This window comes from Engystomops pustulosus, chromosome 2, assembly GCF_040894005.1.
Source record: "Engystomops pustulosus chromosome 2, aEngPut4.maternal, whole genome shotgun sequence".
NCBI lineage: Eukaryota > Metazoa > Chordata > Amphibia > Anura > Leptodactylidae > Engystomops > Engystomops pustulosus.
The window spans coordinates 119,154,109-119,180,070 of NC_092412.1; the positions used below are offsets into that span (position 1 = coordinate 119,154,109).

General features: G+C 43.1%; 1 protein-coding gene across 2 annotated transcripts in view; it reads left to right on the forward strand.

The window, feature by feature from the left end:
* LOC140118356 (uncharacterized) overlaps nucleotides 1-25,962 on the forward strand; it is a 315,197-nt gene that overhangs the window by 67,236 nt on the left and 221,999 nt on the right. For both annotated transcript variants that reach the window (XM_072136177.1, XM_072136178.1), the window contains exons 39-44: nucleotides 1,723-1,829; nucleotides 3,405-3,509; nucleotides 4,727-4,870; nucleotides 6,461-6,590; nucleotides 12,669-12,843; nucleotides 13,279-13,418. In XM_072136177.1, coding sequence (XP_071992278.1) covers nucleotides 1,723-1,829; nucleotides 3,405-3,509; nucleotides 4,727-4,870; nucleotides 6,461-6,590; nucleotides 12,669-12,843; nucleotides 13,279-13,418 — 801 coding nt within the window. The remainder of the gene's footprint in view (nucleotides 1-1,722; nucleotides 1,830-3,404; nucleotides 3,510-4,726; nucleotides 4,871-6,460; nucleotides 6,591-12,668; nucleotides 12,844-13,278; nucleotides 13,419-25,962) is intronic.

Genomic DNA, 25,962 nt, shown 5'->3' on the forward strand with positions numbered 1-25,962 from the left:
AGGGAGCTAACTACTTTCCCTGTCCTAAAAGCTGACTTCTCACATCCCCGTTAAGGCTCCTGCCCTTACAAGGGCAGTACCCAGGCACTGTCCCTTTAAAGTGACTACACTGGCCCAAATACACCAATACCTGCACTCCCAAATACACCAATACCTGCACTCCCTAATACACCAATACCTGCACTGGGGTGTATTAGGGAGTGCAATTTATTGGTGTATTAGGCCAGTGTAGCTGCTTTAAAGGTACAGTGTATGTGTACTGACCTAAGGGCAGCTTTTAGGACAGGGAAAGTAGTGAGCAGTGACCTTCACATGCTCTTGGTTCCGCAACTACACGTTTAAGTCTGTGTTAGATTGTTGAGCACCAGGGGTTTCTTTACACACAAAATATTACATATTTATACATTATATTTTTTAGGTGTATTGATGAGATGTTTAAGTTTCATTTTTGGTCTTTTAAAGATATTCAGTAAAAGTTACATTTTAATGGATCATACCATACTTATAGTTGAATATTGGTCCTAGTCCTATTTCCTCTAAGTAAATTTAGAGACTGATTTTGGGTATATTGGACTCTTTTAATTTTTCCCTTCTGATATTTTTCTGTCTTTATGAATTATTGGTCTGGGTTTGCTGAAAACAGGCATAAAAAAGTTATAAAATATCACTTTAATTTGACACTGTGATAAATCTGGCAAGAGAGGACAGGGAGAAAGCGCTAATAGTTTGACATCTTTGAGTATAAAGTTAAATATGGAAGTGGAGTTGTGCTCACCGTATCTGGTAGAGGTATCTAGTGGTATCTATTTTGATCCTCGGCATCAGTCTTTTCCACTTGAGAAAGGGGTCCTGTTCCCCGAAACGTGTTGTAATTTGAAGACCTGTTACTCCACAATAAAAAATGTTTTTAATTTTTCTGAGTACGCCATTCAATTCGACCACCCCTACAAGCATCATCCATATATTCTGTATAGTGTGGTGACGTTACACAGGAGATTTCTATTTAAAGGCAGCACCAAAAAATTCCCATCTGGAGCTCAAAATAGTGTTGTTCCTATCCTAAGCACAACCAGATATGGTGAGCACAACTCCACCTCCATATTTAAATTTATACTGAAAGATGTCACACTATTAGGGTGCATTCACACTGCCGTTGCCCACCGTACTGTTGCACAGTGGGCACATGGTGGTGGCGGGGAGAGGAGGAGGAGGTGAGCACTGCTCGCCCCAGCCTGTCTCCATAGGAATATATGGTGCATGGCGCCGTATGCCGAGAAAAGATAGAACATGTCCTATCTTTTATCGCTCCCATACGGAGAGGCCTATGGGGGAGGTATATACGCCACCATATATATGTCCCCTGAACGGCCGTGTGTATGCGGCCTTAGCGCTTTCACCCTGTCCTCTCTTCCCAGATTTATCACAGTGTCAGGTTACAGAGGTATCTATTCTGACCCTCGGCATCAGTCTTTTTCACTTGAGAAAGGGGTCCTGTTCCCCTAAACGTGTTGTGAATTGGAGACCAACCAACCAAGTCTTTGTTGGAATACAGCGGTGACAACAGTGTGCACATCCTATGTCTACTTTTTAGTGGTGCAATGCTAACCATTCATTTTCATACTTGTTTCTGTAATGGAGACATTGTAATATAGGATCAACAAGCATATTCAAAATAATATGCATTGTACTTTGTTTCATTGCCTTTTTGTGTACTTCTCACAGCTGAAGACATGAACCTAGCCAGAGTACAGGAAGATGACCTAGATGCTTCATTGTCTTCAAAGGATATATTGAACCTTACTAATCACATCCTAGTGCTTTTATACCAGGTAAATCCTTAAAAATTAGGAATTTCTGTCTTTTTCTTACATTATTTACTTTCTGTATTCACACAGATTTATCATATCTTGTATGGCAGTTTTTTTACATTCATGGAATGAAAAAGTCACATAGTATTTTGGTGCCGGTTATACAAATCTATGACAAGTCAGAAGCCAGCACACAACATGTTTTAAACAAGTTGTGTGCTGGATATGCCGATTATTAAGACTGGTGCAGAACAAGCACAACATAGGCCCCGGTATCTATATTTATGATGTTAACAGAAATAAATAAAATGGGAATATTGTGAAACAGCTGAAGATAAAAAAAAAAATTATTTGCTGCTTCATAAATCTTTATATAAATTTAGGTAGCTATATGTATTAAGAACCTAGCTGCCAATTGGAACAATCCTGTATTGCTATGTTTTTATCCATTCATTTTAATGCAATTTAAAATTACAATTAAATTAAATTACAATACACAAAGTCTTACTTTATGGTTCTAAAACTTTTTTTTATTGAAATACAGGCGATTACTGTGTACAATAATATTATTAGAATTAGGTCAATGATGAATTGTAAATGTTGTTACTTTACAAAATATGTACTCCACAGTACATGCCGTAATTAAAACTTGATAATAAACTTGATGCTATTTGAGAATTTATAACACAAAACATTTGTGACTTTTATTCCTACAAATGAGGCTTGTTAAAAATATTCCTGCAGCTGTACCCTGTGGGATCTTTGTGGCTTGTGCCTTAGAGAAAGCTTTGTCTGTTGCCCTGCTTTGTTATTATGATTTCCCATTGTGACCCCGGTTCCGTTCCAGGGTCGCAGGTGCACCTGTACCCCTCTCCGCTGCCCCGGTCCCCCGCTGGCTCACTTACCTCACCGTAAACCAGCGCTGACTCCGGCAATACGTCGCCACCTCCTAGGGCGTTTGCGCGGTGGCTTTCTCAGACTTAAAGGGCCAGTGCGCCGATAATTGCCACTGGTCGCCTGCTAATTGTGATAAATTCCCAACCCCTTCCTATGTTCCCTGATGGATATTGTGCTTCTATGCCTAAGAAAAAGCTTTGATCCATGACCTTTGCGATTATCCTGATTTCCCTCGACCTCGATTCCTTTCCTGACCCCTTCCTGCGTGTCCTGACCTACCTACGTCCCAAACTCTGATCCTGTGCTGCCTGTCTTGACATCCTGTCTGTCCCCAACCACGAGTTTGCCTGTTGATTCTGTACTACGCCTACACCTGTACTACTACGCCGCAACAAGTCCAACCTGCTTTACGGCGGCCTCTGGTGAAAACCGCGTACCACTTAGACTCTGGTCCCAGGTGTCGGCTTTTTTTTTAGTCCACGGTGGTCCAGTGGGCTCACTACCCCTGGTTCCTGACAGCCAGTATCTTCACGATAATATATTAACAATTATGCAATTATTTTAAAATATACAAAAATTTTTGATGCTTATGGTGTTATGTGGTCAGGTGGTTCCAACACTAAAATCGTATCATTTTCAATTTAGTTTATTGTTCTAAAATTGCATTAATAATGTCATGTTTTTTCACTGTAATTGTAGCGTGATGTTGTTAATGAAATGCAGTCAGGAGCAGAATCTCTATGGAAACCAAGACCAACACTGTGCTATGAACATGACGATAATACTAAGGATATAATTGTAACGGTGAGTCTTCAATGTTAAGAGTATACACACATATGCTTTAAAAACATTGGATAAGTTTAACTAAGGTAATTTTTTGGTCTTATAATGCAGAAAAAATCTGGCCCAAATGCTCAATATGATTTACTTTGCTTTAGCCCGGTTGGCTGTATGTTAGCAGCATTGCAATTGTCCACAGCTATTCCGCATTGATTTACTAACAGATATACAAGCAATGATAATGTGGCTTAAAACACAGTAGTAATCAGCATATTTTGGGTTACATTCCGAAGCATTTTCAACCCGTTATTTTGCTAGTTAATTTTAAATGTGACTAGAAAAAGAGGTTTCAGTTCATGTTGTAAAATGTCTCAGGTATATTATTGGCCTGCTTAAATTCTTTCACACAAAGTACTATTCTAAAGTAAATCTCCCAAGAGGTGGCTTAAAGACGAGAGGCATGTGCCCAGATGTGCCAAATCTCTCACAAAGGGGCACATTTACTAAGGGCTTTACGCCAGTTTTCTGGTGGAATTTGCACATTCTTTGCAAACTGCTTGCACAGGTATTTACCAAGTGTCTGCACTACATTTGTGTCATACGTCACGTGGCGTGTCGTGTGTGGCGCAGCTGCACTTGGCATTATGCAACACAAATTAGGGGGTGTTCCAGTGCTCAGTCGGACCGTGGGTAGGAACAAAGTTCAATATTGTATACTTTTGGCCTTTGTCTGGTCAGAATGGCATCCATCCCATGCCTTTGCTGAAAAGGGACCACTGATGTTTTGTTAGTAATGTAAACAACAGTTACGGTATATCAGAAGGGAGACTCCGTGAACAACGGCAGCAGCGAATCAGTGGGTGGTGGATATGTCTCTCCTCATCCTGCTGCCAAAGGGAGAAGGGGCTACATAAGAAGATGCCCCTATATCCCCCTGTATGGCTTTGTTGTATTTAGTTGTCAATATAGGTCACTGTCAATATCATAAAAAATTGAGTTGTACGCTTGTATGTATATGTGGGCTCCTCTTCGGTGGTAATCAACCAAACTATGTAGCCGTTTCCGGTTTCCTTGTTTCACCATTTCTATGATGCCTTGTGTAGACAGCATTATTTACATTATGCTAATAGGTGAACATTCATGAAGTTGTCTAAAGCTCTCATTTGTCATAAAGACTGTGATAATGTTCTCATTAAAATGTCTTCTCATTCCATTTGTAATCTTCTCTTCTATATAAACAGATAGGGAATGCTACACTTCACTATGGCTTTGAGTACCAAGGGTCAGCTGAGCATATGTTCATCGCGCCACTAACTGAACGAATTTTTCTAAGTGTTGTGAGTGCAGTGTCTGCTGGAATTGATGCCATGTGTGTTGGTCCACAGGTAAAATTCACTGAAAATATTATTTTCCTTTAAAGATAGTTATGTTGCCTTTAATACAGTGGGGGAATAATTTTGCAGGTTTTCCCACCTACAAAGAATGGAGTGGGAATTGTAAGAGACACAATCTTAAAAAAATCCAGAAAGTCACATTGTATGATTTTTAAATAATTACTTAGAATTTCATTGCATGAATGAAGTATTTGATACCATTGTTGCCATAGAAAAACAGAACATAATATTTGGTACAGAAACAAATTGCTGGTCAGTTGTTCCCTGTATTTCTTGACCAAGATTGCACACACTGCAACAGGGATTTTTGCCCATCCCCCCATACAGATATTCTCAGGATCCTTCAAGTTTTATATGCTGTGTGTCCCCTTTGCAGAAAGCCACCCCCGTTATTCATGTTTGGGATGGTGTTCTTAGGGTTGTACTCATCCTTCTTCTTCCACCAAACCCAGCAAGTGGAGTTGATAGTAAAAAGTTCTATTTTGGTTTCATCTAACTACATGACCTCCTACCATGCCTCATCTGGATCGTCCAGATGGTCAGTGGGGAACTACAAACAGGACTGGATACATGCTGGCATGAGCAGGGGGACTTTGTAAGCCCTACATGATTTTAATGCATGGTGGCTAATTGTGTTACTAACAATAATATTTGAGACTGTGTTCCCAGCTTCAGGTCATTGACTGGGTACTCTTGTGTAGTTCTGAGCTGATTCCTGACCTTTCTCAGAATCATCCTTACCCCACGAGGTGAGAGCTTGCATGGAGCCCAAACTGAGGAAGATAGACGGTCATTTAGTGTTTCTTCCATTTTCTAACAATTCTGCCAACAGTTGTCTTCTCACCAAGCTGCTTGTCTATAGCCAATCCAAGCCTGCAGCCAATTCAAGCCATGTGCAGGCCTACAGTTTTGTCCCAGGCCTCCTTAGACAACTCTTTGGTCTTTCCCATGATGGAGAGGTTGGAGTGTGTTTGAATGAGTTCGTGTCTTCAATGCAGGTAACAGTTCAAACAGGTATAATTAATATAGGTAATGAGCGCAGAGTAGGAGGCGCTTCTAAAATAAAAACAGCACTTGAATTCTTGCTCATTGGACAGAGATGAAATACTTATTTCATGCAATAAAATACTAATTAATTATTTAATAATCATAAAATGTGATTTTCAGAATTTTTTCCTTTGGATTCTATCTCTTACAATAAAAGTGAACCTTCAATAAAAGTTACAGACCTCTCCATTATTTTTAGGTGGGAAAACATGCAAAATTAACCATGGGATCAAATACTTAATGTGTATATAGTATTGGGCGCACAAACTAGTTTTTCAAGTAACTTGTGTTAAATCTTCAGTTATTACTGTAAACTTGTTTGTATGTCGTATTGACATCAAGTGCTGTCATGATCTCCACTGCATATTATTATTAAGTAAAAAAATAAAATAAAGTTGATAATGGGACTTGCAAACTTGTGCACCAATAGGACAGCTAATGCTGTTCAAATGTGAACGAGAAACAAGTGCGTTTTCTGAAGCAAATATTAATTCAACAACTTATAAATGTATTTTTTAATTTTCTTTTTGTAAGGCTTCTGGGAAAAAGTCTATCATACAAGAGTTATCTCTTGCACTTGGAAAACCTCTGTACAGTTTTTATTGCACAAAATCCTCAGATCAGAACATTTTGAAAGACATATGCAAAGGACTAGCGTCTTCAGGTAAAGATTTTCTGTAATTGGTTGTCTGACTTTATTAACCCACAAAATTCAGCTATCACTGCAAGGGAAATCATCATGGCTGGGTCTCCTAAAAGTCTTAAAGGGGTTGTCTGGAGATATACACTCACCGGCCACTTTATTAGGTACACCTGTTCAACTGCTCATTAACACTTAATTTCTAATCAGCCAATCACATGGCGGCAACTCAGTGCATTTAGGCATGTAGACATGGTCAAGACAATCTTCTGCAGTTCAAACCGAGCATCAGTATGGGGAAGAAAGGTGATTTGAGTGCCTTTGAACGTGGCATGGTTGTTGGTGCCAGAAGGGCTGGTCTGAGTATTTCAGAAACTGCTGATCTACTGGGATTTTCACGTACAACCATCTCTAGAGTTTACAGAGAATGGTCCGAAAAAGAAAAAACATCCAGTGAGCGGCAGTTCTGTGGGCGGAAATGCCTTGTTGATGCCAGAGGTCAGAGGAGAATGGGCAGACTGGTTCGAGCTGATAGAAAGGCAACAGTGACTCAAATTGCCACCCGTTACAACCAAGGTAGGCAGAAGAGCATCTCTGAACGCACAGTACGTCGAACTTTGAGGCAGATGGGCTACAGCAGCAGAAGACCACACCGGGTGCTACTCCTTTCAGCTAAGAACAGGAAACTGAGGCTACAATTTGCACAAGCTCATCGAAATTGGACAGTAGAAGATTGGAAAAACGTTGCCTGGTCTGATGAGTCTCGATTTCTGCTGCAACATCTGGATGGTAGGGTCAGAATTTGGCGTCAACAGCTTGAAAGCATGGATCCATCCTGACTTGTATCAACGGTTCAGGCTGGTGGTGTCATGGTGTGGGGAATATTTTCTTGGCACTCTTTGGGCCCCTTGGTACCAATTGAGCATCATTGCAATGCCACAGCCTACCTGAGTATTGTTGCTGACCATGTCCATCCCTTTATGACCACAATGTACCCAACATCTGATGGCTACTTTCAGCAGGATAATGCGCCATGTCATAAAGATGGAATCATCTCAGACTGGTTTCTTGAACATGACAATGAGTTCACTGTACTCAAATGGCCTCCACAGTCACCAGATCTCAATCCAATAGAGCATCTTTGGGATGTGGTGGAACGGGAGATTCACATCATGGATGTGCAGCTGACAAATCTGCGGCAACTGTGTGATGCCATCATGTCAATATGGACCAAAACCTCTGAGGAATGCTTCCAGCACCTTGTTGAATCTATGCCACAAAGAATTGAGGCAGTTCTGAAGGCAAAAGGGGGTCCAACCCGTTACTAGCATGGTGTACCTAATAAAGTGGCCGGAGAGTGTATATGGCTTCATTGTTTAAAAAATAGCTCCTCTCCTAACCATGGGTAGTGCAACTAAGCTCCATTTATCTCTATCCAGTTGCAATACCAGCACGCACCATGGTCAGTTGTTGCACTGTTTTTGGAAGTAGGCATAAATGTTTTTTTAAGAGCGTCTTTAAGAGACTGTCCATTAAAGACTGTAAGATGTAAGATAGATTTTTATAAGGTAACTGTAAAGTGCCACTATATGAATTTTGGGACATATATAGATGCAGAAAGACTCCAATGTCTTTGGGTGCCATATCTTGGTATTGTTACATTGGCGCACTAAAGCCGCCATATGATGAGGGCATAGCCTCTTGATGTATCCATCAGGCAACATCCCCATGGCCAAAACTACCTTAGGTCCAACCTGGCATAATTTTGCATAAAAATCTGCAAACGAATGTGCCCCCCCCCCACCACATGACATGGAAGTGGCGTAGGTACTATAAAAAAATTGCAATTATTTCAATGCTTTTAACTAGTGTAGAAGCACTATTAAATGTCACCCATAGTTTGCTCCAGCAAAAAATCTAAGAATTGTTCAAAGTATTTGTGGAGCTTGAACAATGAATATCTCTTCTCTAATCCTGGTCTTCATAGAGGCAGAAGTGAATAATGTACAGTATGTATCATGAGAATTTGCTGAGTGTTTTAGTAATAAAGCTTTTTTTCCCAAAACCTGTGTAATCAGGAAGGCCTTATATAGGGCAGTATTTTTATTCAAGTGCTTTTATACTTTTTTACACTTTTTAGGCTAATATAAATGGTTGGAAAAACCCAATTGTCTGTAGCTGTAAATCTTTTGTAACAGTCCTGCCGTTGTTAATGTGAAATATTAGATTACTCTATGTAGGATGTGTTTCCAGCTAAGGCCATGTCCAAGAGCTAATTTGTAAATTCTCCTGCTACAGTGATTTAATGTTAAAGGGAATCCTTTCCATTCTAGTAATAGAATTTCAATTAGCTGTTCTAGAAGTACAAATAAGTCTTGTAGACATGCTGGCAGCTGTGGGGCGAGAGGGCAGATGAAATCTTTCCATAATAAAATAACATTTTAGATTGAACATGGGGCTGTGTCATGCTAATTGTGTACAGTGCAGATCTGATTATCATGGACACACACAAAGAAAGCAGATGGTAATTTATAAACCCTTTGATGGCAGAGCTCTATTGCATTGACATCAGGAAACCTTGGAAGTTAATATTATTTTTATATCATTTACATATGAACAATTAAATCATAGTGGCATTTTGCTTACTCACTGCTTGCAATTTTTATACAAACAGGGAACAAGAAGGTAATTATTCAGGATTGATATATATATATATATATATATATATATATATATATATATTCATTCATCTTTTAAGAAAGCATAATAATAATTCCTATTCACAACTGACAACTGTACATATTGATGACCAGGGCATAACCACGGCCCAGCAGTTTCCCCAACTTTGATAGTTGTCTACAATCCAGAGGATAGGGAATAACTTCCTAAATGGTTTGGGACCCTACCACCGATCATTAGAGCAGGACCCCAGGCAATAAGGATACAGGGCTCCTGTTCTCACTAATGGATGGAGAAGCAGGCCAGGCATGCACCCTGCGGTCCATTCAATGCTATGAGAGTGGACGAAGATAGCCTACCATCCCCTGCTGATCCCTAAAAACTTAAAAAACAAGGTGCATGCCTAGTAAGCCGCTCAATCCATTAGTGAGAATGGTATCCTCATTTTGATATGATCGGGGAGGTCTCAACTATTGCACCCATAGTGATTTGGAGGTTATCCCTTATCCTGTGGATTGGGGATGTCTTCTGAAGTTGGGACAACCCCTTTAACGACAACCTGTCAACAGTGACCCTCCTCCCAAACCATACACATTACCTTTTAGATGTCTTTATATATGTTGCACCACTGATACCTCTATCCATGGGATTAAAGCCACCATTCTTCTAAAAGACTTTAATTGATGTCCTCTGTTCCATTCATGAAGATGGGAGAGCTGCAGTATACAAGTCAAGCTACCCCACCATCCTCACTGATGCTGACACAACAGGGCTGAAGAGGATTCCTGAGGGAAGATTGTGGAGGAGTTGAAAAGAGTGGTTTTGTGTCACTCGACTCTGCTATATTACCGTATTTTCCGGGCCATTAGGCGCACCGGAATATAAGGCGCATCAGTCCCATGCGCCTTATATATGTAATAATTCCATATATAAGGCGCATCGGACTATAAGGCGCAGGGTCAGGGGGCGTGGCGGAGGTCCGGGGGCAGAGCGGAGACCCGACGGGAAGAGACGCAACGCGACGCCGAGACGAGACGTGGAACGCGGGGAAGGTGAGCAGGGAAGGTGAGGGGGAGGTGGAGAATGGCATACTTACATAGGTCCCCGCTACCGGAGACAGCAGATCTCCAGCGGGAACTGCAGACTGACGTGGCAGAAGTTGTTCGTGCCGCGTGGTCTGCAGTTCCCGCTGGAGATCTGCTGTCTCCGGTAGCGGAGACCTATGTAAGTAGGGTCCGCTGCCCTCCTATAGGGCGCACCGGACTATAAGGCACACTTTGGATTTCCAAGGAAATCCAAGGCTTTTATGTGCGCCTTATAGTCCGGAAAATACGGTAACCACTCTCTCAGGGAGGTGGGATCTGAGAGTGATGCTTGCTATGCGAAGGTAAATCAACCTTCCATCTCACCGGTCCCTGAGGAATTCTCTTAACCTGGGTTAGCAGTGTCTGCATCAGTGAAGAGGCAGGGTAGCTTGACTGTATACTGCAGCTCCCCACCTCCATGACTAGAACAGAGAACATCAATTAAAGTCAAGCATGTTTTTTTTTTTATCTAATTAGCCTATTATTTTTTTCTTTTCATATTGCATCTGTGAAAAGTAAGATAATGGGGCACATGTATCTAAATTTTTGCTTGTCTTTTTCTAATCTTTTTAGTGTAATTTTGCCGCGGATTTTGTTCCTAAGACAATCTCCTTTCAAAGTTTGGCATTGTTTAGTTTACGGAATTGTTTTCAGAGTTATAACCTGAAATAAAAAATCCCCAAAATGTTGTAAGTTCTGGTGAAAAACTCCACTGTTTGTGACATTTGGAGACTTTTTGTAACTCAAACTCCACATGTATCAATAAGTATAAACTACTAAGATAAATCTGATCAGCAGAAAAGACACCCCCCCTCCAAAAAAAAAGCAGGCACACAAAGCAAGCCTTATCATACATGTGTCCCTGTATATATTGATTTCCACCACTTTTCAGCAGAAAGTTGTATTGTGTGCAACTATACACTCTCGCCATTTGTTTCACATGTTTTAAGAACAGTAGTGGCAGTTTAGTGAGAGTATGCCTGCCTACTCTCACTAGTTTATAATTTTTTCATTAAAAGTTTATGAAGCAGTAAGCGGTGCTACACAATGCTGTTCATAGCTATGCAGAACTTTTTTATTTTTTACTAATATACAGCCAAAGATGCACAAATTTTAGCACATTGTACTCCAGTACTCTTTACTTTAAGACTCCCCCATCAGTTAGTTTGCTGAGCACCACATTTGATGAAAAATTACTTTGAGTATAGTTTGTATATTCATTTATTTCTTATGTTTGGACTGCAATTGTTTTTCACATTAAAAGTTTTATAGAATTTTCAAACAGCAGAGAAACAACCATCCAAAGCTAACCCAAATAAGGACAGTACATTATCATAAACCAATAATGCATTAGTTTCAGAGAATGCAAAGAATAAAAAATAAAGGGGATGAGTCGGGGAAGGATGGAGGGAAGGAAGGACAGGATAATGGCAACCATAATTCGATATCCAAGCCAAGGCTTAGACTGGGTCATCAGCGTAATCTGGGCTATGTGAATATAAGAGATTGAACCGTTATTGCTATTGGTTTCCTAGGCCAAGGAGATCAGATACATAACACTCATGAAATAACTAACATTGAAAGACAGTTTAAAGGAATAAAAATTAGGTAATTTCATAATCTGTAATATTTAAAGAAGACTCTTGTGCCCCTGATCAGTAAGACATTTTTATCCCGTTATCATTTTGTGAAAATGTGAATAAGCCTATAGTAGCCAATAATGGCACATACTAGCCAATGAATGTGGTTACCTTTAATTTCACTGCACACAGAGACACACCTTGGCTCCCTTGGCTAAAATTAGCATTTAGATTTCCAGGGACCTCATTTACTAAGGGTCTGCGCAGCGCATTTTTGTCAGGTTTCCCAACAATTTCCAAATTGCACCGCATTTAACAGAGGATTTTGGCACATGCGATTGGATTTTGCCGCATTGGCACCGGCTGTCATATGACACAAATCGGGAGGCGGGACATCAGACGATCCGACGGATTCGGACAACGTGTGGGATTTAACATAGGAAATTGTGTCCCAAGACACGCACTTACAAGCACCGGGAAGAAGAAGTTGAACTCCGGCGGACCTCGGCGGGGAAGACAGATGCAGGAAATCGGGCGCATAAGCTACGTGAATTGCGCCGGACTTCATCTTCGTCGGACCGTCCGGATCGGGGATCGTGACAGAACCGGGTAAGTAAATTGGCCCCTATATTTTGAATGGATTGATGGATTTTACAGACACCAAATTGATGGGGAATACAGTAAAAATGAAATGGGATACATCATAACATTTTGTAATTGGTGACGGGTCTGCTTTAAAAGCTTTGTTTTGTTTTCAGGAGCCTGGGTTTGTATGAATGGAGTAGAACAATTACCTCAGTCAAGCTTGATGTGCCTGGCGCAGTTTCTTACACAGATTCAGTCAGCAAGACATTTGGGGAAAGAAATGGTGACTTTACAGATGGAAGAAGTCCCTTTGAACCCAGCTGGTGCTTGCATTGCGATTATTAATAGGTATCATACCATTATATATTATATTAAATATTGGCTGATTGTCTGATGTTCTTCATCTTTTTTCAAAGCTGAGAGAACACATAGGCAAATAATGTTTCCAGGGTTTGGATAAAGTCCAGAAAGAAATGCATAAACAGTATGAACCTCTTTAGTGACAGAGATTGGATTCTCTGGTGCACTATTAGAAGGATGTCAATATGATGGTGTTAAGTAGGTTTGTGTCTTCATTTTAAGTGTATTTTCAATGTTATATTATAAGTAACATGGCTTTATAGTAACAAATAATACTTTTAATTACTGTACTTGTAGGAATAATCCTTATAACCAGCAATGCTTTAATATCCAATATAATATAGTTTTCATTCATATATCTGACATTCCAATATGTTTTTCTTTCATATAGCATTGTAATTCTTGTCTTTTGTAAAAATGTAGGTCTCCTGGTGCCACTTTGCCTACCAACAATAGCTTTAATAGACAAAAGCTACCTGACAACCTTCTGAAGTGTTTTCGCATGGTTGGAGTTGGTGAATTTCCTTTAAGGTTCATTCTTGAAGCTAAGTTGCTACTAAAAGGTATTTATAGCATATGCTAGAAAGAATATACTTTCCTTATACAGAACAGCAGTCTGCAGATTATTCATAAATATATTTTATGTCAGTTTATTACTATTAGGAATTTATTGAGAATTGAGAATCTCAAGAATAGGAAGGATGCTTGGACACAGGGACTAATTTATCATTTCATACTTGCTATGAATTTCTGGCAAAACCCTGATTTGGTTCTTGGATTTAGTGTTAAAACTGTACAGCTGATAATATCTTTAAAATATTTTTAATTGCAACTGGTTTTTGGCAGATATATAAGACAGAAATAACAAAAAGAACTACGTTTGGCAGTCTAAGATACGAAACAGGCTGTAAGCCACCATAGCAGATGGATGTTAATGCATTAAGCCAACAGAATGTGTGAATGTATCGCTAATGTGTTTATTAAGGAAAGCAATTCAAGCCAACACTCACCACACTACTGTTTGCATTGGATGGATAGCTAGTAGAGATGAGCGAACATGCTCGTCCGAGCTTGATGCTCGGTCGAGCATTAGGGTACTCGAAACTGCTCGTTACTCGGACGAATACTTCGCCCGCTCGAGAAAATGGCAGCTCCCGCCGTTTTGCTTTTTGGCGGCCAGAAACAGAGCCAATCACAAGCCAGGAGACTCTGCACTCCACCCAGCATGACGTGGTACCCTTACACGTCGATAGCAGTGGTTGGCTGGCCAGATCAGGTGACCCTGGGATAGACTAGCCGCTGGCCGCGCTGCTCGGATCATTCTGTCTCTGGATGCCGCTAGGGAGAGAGCTGCTGCTGGTCAGGGAAAGCGTTAGGGTGTTCTATTAGCTTACTGTTAGGCAGGAGTGATTCTCAAAGAACCCAACAGCCCTTCTTAGGGCTACAATAACGTTCTACTTTTTTTATTTTAATTTGCATCTTTTACCATTTTGTGAGGAATTAGCAGGGGGACTTGCTACCGTTGTGTTTAGCTCTTAGTGGCACACATATCCATAGCAAAGACCGAAGTGGGAAAATTCAGTAGGGGTTGGATTTCTATTAGGCAATAACTCAGTGTCATCTCATCTGGCATAGTAGTGTGCTTCCTTTGATACTTGGCTAGAAAATAGCCATAGGAGAATACAAACAGCTTCTTGAAGCCTACAGTAGCGTTCTATATATTTGATTTCTGGTTGATCTGCTGGTGGCTGTAGTTTCTGCAGTGCATGTACTTGCCAATTCTGAGCAATTTGTAGTGAGACTTGCGACCGCTGTGTTCTGCGCTTAGTGGCGCACATATCCATAGCAAAGGCCGAAGTGGCAAAATTCAGTAGGGGTTGGATTTCTATTAGGCAATAACTCAGTGTCATCTCATCTGGCATAGTAGTGTGCTTCCTTTGATACTTGGCTAGAAAATAGCCATAGGAGAATACAAACAGCTTCTTGAAGCCTACAGTAGCGTTCTATATATTTGATTTCTGGTTGATCTGCTGGTGGCTGTAGTTTCTGCAGTGCATGTACTTGCCAATTCTGAGCAATTTGTAGTGAGACTTGCGACCGCTGTGTTCTGCGCTTAGTGGCGCACATATCCATAGCAAAGGCCGAAGTGGCAAAATTCAGTAGGGGTTGGATTTCTATTAGGCAATAACTCAGTGTCATCTCATCTGGCATAGTAGTGTGCTTCCTTTGATACTTGGCTAGAAAATAGCCATAGGAGAATACAAACAGCTTCTTGAAGCCTACAGTAGCGTTCTATATATTTGATTTCTGGTTGATCTGCTGGTGGCTGTAGTTTCTGCAGTGCATGTACTTGCCAATTCTGAGCAATTTGTAGTGAGACTTGCGACCGCTGTGTTCTGCGCTTAGTGGCGCACATATCCATAGCAAAGGCCGAAGTGGCAAAATTCAGTAGGGGTTGGATTTCTATTAGGCAATAACTCAGTGTCATCTCATCTGGCATAGTAGTGTGCTTCCTTTGATACTTGGCTAGAAAATAGCCATAGGAGAATACAAACAGCTTCTTGAAGCCTACAGTAGCGTTCTATATATTTGATTTCTGGTTGATCTGCTGGTGGCTGTAGTTTCTGCAGTGCATGTACTTGCCAATTCTGAGCAATTTGTAGTGAGACTTGCGACCGCTGTGTTCTGCGCTTAGTGGCGCACATATCCATAGCAAAGGCCGAAGTGGCAAAATTCAGTAGGGGTTGGATTTCTATTAGGCAATAACTCAGTGTCATCTCATCTGGCATAGTAGTGTGCTTCCTTTGATACTTGGCTAGAAAATAGCCATAGGAGAATACAAACAGCTTCTTGAAGCCTACAGTAGCGTTCTATATATTTGATTTCTGGTTGATCTGCTGGTGGCTGTAGTTTCTTCAGTGCATGTACTTGCCAATTCTGAGCAATTTGTAGTGAGACTTGCGACCGCTGTGTTCTGCGCTTAGTGGCGCACATATCCATAGCAAAGGCCGAAGTGGCAAAATTCAGTAGGGGTTGGATTTCTATTAGGCAATAACTCAGTGTCATCTCATCTGGCATAGTAGTGTGCTTCCTTTGATACTTGGCTAGAAAATAGCCATAGGAGAATACAAACAGCTTCTTGAAGCCTACAGTAGCGTTCTATATATTTGATTTCTGGTTGATCTGCTGGTGGCTGTAGTTTCTGCAGTGCATGTACTTGCCAATTCTGAGCAATTTGTAGTGAGACTTGCGACCGCTGTGTTCTGCGCTTAGTGGCGCACATATCCATAGCAAAGGCCGAAGTGGCAAAATTCAGTAGGGGTTGGATTTCTATTAGGCAATAACTCAGTGTCATCTCATCTGGCATAGTAGTGTGCTTCCTTTGATACTTGGCTAGAAAATAGCCATAGGAGAATACAAACAGCTTCTTGAAGCCTACAGTAGCGTTCTATATATTTGATTTCTGGTTGATCTGCTGGTGGCTGTAGTTTCTGCAGTGCATGTACTTGCCAATTCTGAGCAATTTGTAGTGAGACTTGCGACCGCTGTGTTCTGCGCTTAGTGGCGCACATATCCATAGCAAAGGCCGAAGTGGCAAAATTCAGTAGGGGTTGGATTTCTATTAGGCAATAACTCAGTGTCATCTCATCTGGCATAGTAGTGTGCTTCCTTTGATACTTGGCTAGAAAATAGCCATAGGAGAATACAAACAGCTTCTTGAAGCCTACAGTAGCGTTCTATATATTTGATTTCTGGTTGATCTGCTGGTGGCTGTAGTTTCTGCAGTGCATGTACTTGCCAATTCTGAGCAATTTGTAGTGAGACTTGCGACCGCTGTGTTCTGCGCTTAGTGGCGCACATATCCATAGCAAAGGCCGAAGTGGCAAAATTCAGTAGGGGTTGGATTTCTATTAGGCAATAACTCAGTGTCATCTCATCTGGCATAGTAGTGTGCTTCCTTTGATACTTGGCTAGAAAATAGCCATAGCAATAGGATAGGATTGTTTGGTTTTAAAAACTCAAAAAAAAAAAAAAAACACAAAAAAAAAAAAAAAACACAAAAAAACACCAAAAAAAACAAAAAGAAGTAAAAAAAAAAAAAAAGTTATAACTCTCATTTTAAAAATGTTTAACCCGAGGGCTAGGGGTAGAGGACGAGGGCGGGGACGTGGGCGTCCAACTACTGCAGGGGTCAGAGGCCGTGGTCCTGGGCGGGGTGAGACACCACCTGCTGATGAGGGAGCAGGGGAACGCCGCAGAGCTACACTCCCTAGGTTCATGTCTGAAGTTACTGGGACTCGTGGTAGAGCACTGTTGAGGCCAGAACAGTGCGAACAGGTGATGTCGTGGATTGCTGACAATGCTTCGAGCAATTTGTCCACCACCAGTCAGTCTTCCACGCAGTCCACCCATGTCACCGAAATCCCCACTCCTCCAGCTCCTGCACCTCAGCCTCCTCCCCCCCAGTCTGCCCCCTCCCAGGAAAATTTGGCATTTGAACCGGCATACTCTGAGGAACTGTTTTCTGGACCCTTCCCACAGTCACAAACCACTTGTCCGGTTGCTGCTGAGCAATTTTCCGATGCCCAGGTTTTCCACCAGTCACAGTCTGTGGGTGATGATGACCTTCTTGACGTAGTGGAAGTGTGTAAAGAGGTGTCCGACGATGAGGAGACACGGTTGTCAGACAGTGGGGAAGTTGTTGTCAGGGCAGGAAGTCCGAGGGGGGAGCAGACTGAGGGATCGGAGGATGATGAGGTGACAGACCCAAGCTGGGTTGAGAGGCCGGGTGAACACAGTGCTTCTGAGACGGAGGAGAGTCCTCGACCTGAACAGGTTGGAAGAGGCAGTGGTGGGGCCAGACGGAGAGGCAGGGCCAGAGCTGGTGCATCAGCGCCACTGTCAACTAGTGAAGCTCCCGTGGTGAGGGCTCTTGCGGCGAGGGCTAGATCTTCAGAAGTGTGGAGGTTCTTTAAGGAAACACCGGATGACCGACGGACTGTGGTGTGCAACATTTGCCAAACCAGGCTCAGCAGGGGTTCCACCACTACTAGCTTAACTACCACCAGTATGCGCAGGCATATGAATGCTAAGCACCCCACTCAGTGGCAACAAGCCCGTTCACCTCCGGCCGTGCACACCACTGCTCCTTCCCCTGTGTCAGCTGCTAGTCAGCCCCCTGCCCAGGACCCTGGCACAAAAACCCCATCGTCGCCTCCACGATCCTCCACAGCATCCACCAGCGTTCAGCTCTCCATACCCCAGACGCTGGAGCGGAAACGCAAATATAGTGCAACCCACCCGCACGCCCAAGCCCTTAATGTGCACATCTCCAGATTGCTTAGCCTGGAGATGCTGCCCTATAGGCTAGTAGAGACCGAGGCCTTTCGCAACCTCATGGCGGCGGCCGCCCCTCGGTATTCGGTCCCCAGCCGCCACTACTTTTCCCGATGTGCCGTCCCAGCCCTGCACCAGCACGTGTCAGACAACATCATCCGTGCCCTGACCAACGCCGTTTCTGACAAGGTCCACCTGACCACGGACACGTGGACGAGTGCTGCCGGGCAGGGCCACTATATATCGCTGGCGGCACATTGGGTTAACTTGGTGGAGGCTGGGACCGAGTCTGACCCTGGGGCTGCTCATATACTGCCGACGCCGAGGATTGCGGGGCCTACCTCGGTCCAGGTGTTTCAGGCCTACTATGCCTCCTCCTCCTCCCACCCCTCCTCCACCTCCTCCTCCGAACTACCATCCGTGGGCACGGCGCCATCAGTCGGTAGCTCTAGGCACAGCAGCAGTGCCGTCGCTAAGCGACAGCAGGCGGTGCTCAAACTGCTGAGCCTAGGCGACAAAAGGCACACCGCCCAAGAGCTATTACAGGGCATCACGGCGCAGACTGATCTGTGGCTGGCACCGCTGAACCTCAAGCCGGGAATGGTTGTGTGTGACAACGGCCGTAACCTGGTGGCGGCTCTGCAACTCGGCAGACTGACACATGTGCCATGCCTGGCCCATGTGTTAAATCTGATAGTGCAGCGTTTCCTCAAGACATACCCCAATCTGTCTGATTTGCTCACGAAGGTGCGCCGCATCTGTGCGCATTTCAGGAAGTCCAGCCCAGATGCTGCCACTCTCAGGGCAGCGCAGCGCCGCCTCCAACTGCCCGCTCACCGACTGTTGTGCGACGTGCCCACGAGGTGGAATTCAACACTGACCATGTTATCCAGAGTTTACCAGCAGCGCAGAGCGATTGTAGACTGCCAGATGTCAACTTCCACCAGAACTGGTAGTCAGGTCAGTCAGCTTCCTCAAGTCTACAATGAGGAGTGGACGTGGATGTCTGATATCTGTCAGGTGCTGAGTAACTTTGAGGAGTCAACACAGATGGTCAGTGGCGATGCCGCCATCATCAGCCTCACCATCCCGCTGCTTGGCCTGTTGAAAAACTCTCTGGTCAGCATGAAGTCGGAAGCTTTGCGCTCGTCACAAGAGACGGGGGAAGAATATTCCCTTGTTGATAGCCAAAGCACCCTGAGGTCTGTTTCTCAGCGCATATCGGAGGAGGTGGAGGTGGAGGAGGATGAGGAGGAAGAGGAGGAGAATGTTGGCGAGACACAAGAGGGGACCATTGTTGAGTCCTTCACTGTTCAGCGTGTATGGGCAGAAGAAGAGGAGTTGGAGGAGTTGGAGGAGGAGGAAATGGACAGTCAGGCCAGTGAGGGGAGTGAATTCTTACGCGTTGGTACTCTGGCGCATATGGCAGATTTCATGCTAGGCTGCCTATCCCGTGACCCTTGCGTTCAAAGAATTTATTCCAGCACCGATTACTGGGTGTTCACTCTCCTGGACCCACGGTACAAGCAAAATCTTCCCACTCTCATCCCTGGAGAGGAAAGGAGTGTGAGAATGCATGAATACCAGCAGGCCCTGGTGCACAAGCTGAAACAGTATTTCCCTTCTGACAGCGCTAGCGGCAGAGTGCGTAGTTCTGCGGGACAAGTAGCGAGGGAGAGTAGGCGAGCAGGCAGCTTGTCCAGCACTGGCAAGGGTACGCTTTACAAGGCTTTTGCCAGCTTTATGTCACCCCAGCAAGACACTGTCACCTGTCCCCAGTCTCGGCAGAGTAGGGCTGATCTTTACAGAAAGATGGTGAGGGAGTACGTAGCTGACCATACCATCGTCCTAAATGATCACACAGCTCCCTACAACTACTGGGTTTCAAAGCTGGACATGTGGCACGAACTGGCGCTGTACGCCTTGGAGGTTCTTGCCTGCCCTGCCGCTAGCGTCTTGTCCGAGCGGGTTTTCAGTGCAGCTGGTGGCATCATCACCGATAAGCGTACACGCCTGTCGACTGACAGCGCTGACAGGCTGACGCTTATTAAAATGAATAAAGGCTGGATTTCTCAGAATTTCCAATCTCCACCAGGTGAAGGAAGCTCAACCTGAATAATTGATCCACTCCTCCTCCTCCTCATTTTCCTCCTTCTCCTCCTCTTTGTACAGTAAAGCAGAGGAAAATGGCTATTTTTTGACAGGGCCCACTGGCTCTTGCTATAGTACTTCATGCATTTAATTTTTCTGGAGGGCCACCTACCCGGTCCTCTGTTTGAAACAATTTTTGTGAGTGCCACATACAGGCACTCAATCTATTCCATTTTTCTGGAGGGCCACCTACCCGGTCCTCTGTTTTAAAAAATTTTTGGGACTGCCACATACAGGCACTCAATCTATTCCATTTTACTGCAGGGCCACCTACCTGCTCCTCTGGTTTGAACAATTTTTGGGACTGCCACATACAGGCACTCAATCTATTCCATTTTACTGGAGGGCCACCTACCTGCTCCTCTGGTTTGAAACATTTTTGGGACTGCCACATACAGGCACTCAATCTATTCCATTTTACTGCAGGGCCACCTACCTGCTCCTCTGGTTTGAACAATTTTTGGGACTGCCACATACAGGCACTCAATCTATTCCATTTTACTGCAGGGCCACCTACCTGCTCCTCTGGTTTGAACAATTTTTGGGACTGCCACATACAGGCACTCAATCTATTCCATTTTACTGGAGGGCCACCTACCTGCTCCTCTGGTTTGAAACATTTTTGGGACTGCCACATACAGGCACTCAATCTATCCCATTTTACTGGAGGGCCACCTACCTGCTCCTCTGGTTTGAAAAATGTTTGGGACTGCCACATACAGGCACTATCCAAATTAAATTGTCTCCATAGCAGCCTCCACACGTTGTCTCCATTGCTACCTCCAAAAGTCGTCCATATAGCTGCCTCCATACATCGTCCCTTTATCAAACGAGGTGTGTCAGGCAGAAATTTGGGTTGTTTTCATGGATTCCACATCAAAGTTGTTAACTTTGTCGCCACCCTGCTGTGTTATCCACAAAATATACTGGCAAACTTTTACCATTTAGGGATATTATTTCAGCGCTTCTTGCGCATCTGTTTACATTCCCCTCACCCGGCATATCCTAAACTTATAAGAACGCTACTACACTTGATCTTATACAAAAGGTTCTTAGAAGTGCTGTTTGGGGAGTAGCCTAGAGACAGGGGCTTGGATTGGCGAAAGCTCGCCTGGCAGCGGAACGCCAGCTCCATGCGCATCATGCGCTTCTTGCGCATCTGTTTACATTCCCCTCACCCGCCATATCCCAAACTTATAAGAACGCTACTACACTTAACTTGGTGCAGGCTGGGACCGAGTCTGACCCTGGGGCTGGTCATATACTGCCGACGCAGAGAATTGCGGGGCCTACCTCGGTCCAGGTCTCAAAGGCCTACTATACCTCCTCCCACCCCTCCTCCACCTCCTCCTCCTCCGAATTACCATCCGTGGGCATGGCGCCATCAGTCGGTAGCTCTAGGCACAGCAGCAGTGCCGTCGCTAAGCGACAGCAGGCGGTGCTGAAACTGCTGAGCCTAGGCGATAAAAGGCACACCGCCCAAGAGCTATTACAGGGCATTCCACATCAAAGTTGTTAACTTTGTCGCCACCCTGCTGTGTAATCCCCAAAATATACTTGCAAACTTTTACCATTTAGGGATATTATTTCAGCGCTTCTTGCGCATCTGTTTACATTCCCCTCACCCGCCATATCCTAAACTTATAAGAACGCTACTACACTTGATCTTATACAAAAGGTTCTTAGAAGTGCTGTTTGGGGAGTAGCCTATAGACAGGGGCTTGGATTGGCGAAAGCTCGCCTGGCAGCGGAGCGCCAGCTCCATGCCAAGATCCAACTAACATAGTTTTAACTGCAGCACCTTTAATCTACTACTAGTTCACTGCCTCCATACATGGTCCCCTTATCAAACGAGCTGTGTCAGGCAGAATTTTGGGTTGTTTTCATGGCTTCCATGTTAACTTTGTCGCCACCCTGCTGTGTAATCCACAAAATATACTGGCAAACTTTTATCATGTACCGATATTATTTGAGCGCTTCTTGCTCACCTCCTTTGGTTCCTCTCTGCCACCCATTGGTTTGAAGCCTGAGTCCATTTAGGGTATGTCGCCATGACACTCTCTAGCCTGCTGCCGCTGCCTCTGCATGCCGTCCCCTATAGTGTCAGGGTCAATTATTGGATGTTTTAGATGCTATCTAGCTTCATTCTGTCACTCTGTCATGGCCATGCTGTTGCCCATAATTTTGGCATAATGGTGCGATTATGCAGCCTCAGAGGCATCCATGCATGCTGCCCCTGCTGTTTCCTGTCCATTTCCGTGGTGTTTCCATCCTTTTCTGAGGTTCCCAGGTGTTTGGCCAAGCTTCCCTGTGCAGAGCCTTGGTCCCCTTGAAAAATGCTCGAGTCTCCCATTGACTTCAATGGGGTTCGTTATTCGAGATGAGCACTCGAGCATCGGGAAAAGTTCGTCTCGAATAACGAGTACCCGAGCATTTTAGTGTTCGCTCATCTCTAATAGCTAGCTGTACAACATCCGCATATAATAACCTATATACATCGACCAAATAAGCAGGTAGTAGTAAATAAACTGCTTAAAAGGAATCTGTCAATACATAGCTGCAGATAAATCCTGGAGATTTGTGTAACCATACCTTTTGGTATGTAGAACTAGGACTATGGAAAATGCACTTATATTGCAGGATTGTAGCTTGAATTAGAGCATAAAGGTCCATAAGGGTTAACAGATAAGGCAGTGGAGCATATGGGTGCAGTCCCATATGTGATCTTCAGCTTTAATGCATAAATCAAAGAAAAGCTGTTTGAGGAGACTCCCCCAGTCCAGCTACAGTCCTGGAATATAAATCTTTAAAAATGCCTTAACCAATTCTCCTGGACATGAAACATGGAGGCAATGTGAGAAGTGGAAGGCAAGTGACTAGATCATGTTACTCTTGACTACAGTATGCAATATAAATGCTACGAGGGTGCACTGCCGCTGGCTCTGTAGACCCGGCGATCACATGATTGCCACGTCTGAAAGTGTTCATCAGAGCTGCTGGGTCTATTCAGATATCTGTCCCCAGAGGGTGTCTTTACTTCCTCTAACTGGGGCTCTTATTGATGCCCTAGTTACAGTGGAAAAACTTTAAAGAAAAAAATCTAAATGTAAAAAGTGAAAATGTCCCTTTTATGACCACATTGGGGACATATAAAGTAAAACAAATACACACAATAGTATTAGGTAGAGTACAGTGTGGGATATAGTTGTTAGTCTGGGCATACTACACTTTATGATATTGTGTATAGTTTATCTAGCATGTCTTCAGTTTGTGCATTATTGTTAGTACTTTGAAAGTGGTCAGGTACAATAGCTTTTTAACCTCTGCAAATATAACTATAAATCTAGGATTAATTTTCCCACAGTAGGTCAGTAGGGAATTTATATTATTTTTGCTCCAAGGTTGTACCCGTATGCTATATACACTAAATAGGACAGGGCTGAAACCACAAGAGGTACTGCAGAGGTACCGGTAATTAAAAGTGCATTGGATGTATACTACTCAACTGCTACTTCCTCCTCCTCACATACTATAAAGTATCTCATTGGAATCTTGCAACAAGCCACTGTCCATATGGACCTTAAAACCTTGGGAATACCTTCAGAATACAACCAAGCTTACAAAAGCTATTACTCCAGAAACCTTGGAGCTGAAAAGTAACCAAATGTTATCAGAAAGATGAATATTTACTGCATTAAATGTATTTCTTTAAAAGAATAATTCTCCTACCAAGCCTCAAATGATCATAGATTCATTTTAATGAGTATTACAGTGGAGCAGAAATGGCTATGGAGTGTGTGCCCTTCAGTCATATATCCTGATACATGATATATCATAGTTATGAATGTTTATTGTTATTAACATGAAGTATTACATTCATTAAGCTGAAAATGCCATAGATTTGTTTTACCACCCAATAGTATTACCCTAATTTATTAGGAATATAAAAATATATGAATACGTCTTACATAATACTGCATATCATCATTAGGGTCTTATCAGTTTCCCCAATGTATTCCAATAAATCTTGGTGAATTTTAATTATATAGATCTATCACCCATGCTTCACGGATAAGTACATCCATTAGTATATATTGTAAAGCATTAAAACTTAAAATGACCTTATCAGTGCTTGTAATTTTCTTCAGCATAAAATATGTAGAGAGAATGGGTTTCAGTAAGATAGACCAATTCTTCTGGAATATTTGTTTGACAGGAAACTCATCTTGGCAACAAATCATAAATCTTCAAAACTCTATTAGCAAATGTGCAATGTACTTGGCCAGCATGAGATAAAATAATTACTCTACAAACATGGGGAATTATAATAATTTGGCCTATGGATTCAATTGGTGTTGTATGTAAAACGTGAATCAGACATATTTTAGGAAATGTTTGTTTTTGCAAGTGTGGCTGCATTACAGATACAAAACATAGGGGCACATGTATCATAGTTTGGTCTCTCTGAGGTGAATTTTAAAGACTTTTGGCGGCTAGTTTTTGCACCTTATGTAAGATCCTGTCTTTTTACTTGTGATACATGTTCAATTTTTCCTATCCTGGCAGGTGCACATTTTGGCTTCTTTTTGAGACTTTTTGTTGCGAATGTCTCAAATCCACATGGACACAAGCCACGTGAGGGGGTTATATACAGGAGTGGACACAAGCCACATGAGGCGGTTATATGTAGGAGTGGACACAAGCCATGTAGGGGTTATATACAGGAGAGGACACAAGCCAAGTGAGGGGGTTATATACAGGAGAGGACACTACTGTCAATTTGGGATTTAACATGTTGCATTTTTAATGCATTTTGAAACCAATTACAACAGCTGAGGGGAGGTGATTTGCCTTATTTCATCACTTTTAACATTTGAATTTACAAAACGCATAGTAAACGCAATGGGGCACATTTACTTACCCGGCCCATTCGCGATCCAGCGGCGCGTTCTCTGCACAGGATTCGGGTCCGGCTGGGATTTAAGATGGTAGTTCCTCCGCCGTCCACCAGGTGGCGCTGCAGCGCCGAAAATAATCTTAACGCCCCGGAATGCACCATCCCATAGAAGGTGAAGGTGAGCGCTCCCCAAGCGACACATTTTCGGTTTTTAAATGCGGCGGTTTTTCCGAATACGTCGGGTTTTCGTTCGGCCACGCCCCCCCGATTTCTGTCGCGCGCATGCCGGCCCCGATGCGCCACAATCCGATCGCGTGCGCCAAAAACCCGGGGCAATTCATGTACAAGCGGCGCAAATCGGAAATATTCGGGTAACACGTCGGGAAAACGCGAATCGGGCCCTTAGTAAATGACCCCCAATGTGTTAATGCGTTAACGCGGTGTTTATATTGCATTTTGTAAATGCAAATGTTAACAGTAATGAAATAAGGCAAATCACCTCTCCTCAGCTGTTGTAATTAGTTTCAAAATGCATTAAAAACGCAATTAAACCTCTACGTGTGACCTTACCCTTAGAAGTAACCAATTAAAAAAAATAAAAATGAAAAATTGAAGAATTTTGAATCAGTTACGCTGCAAAATCTTAAACATTTAAAGCATGTGAAATAATTCCAATTTACATGTTCAAATCGGGTCCATAAAAAAAAATTACTTTCTTTGCA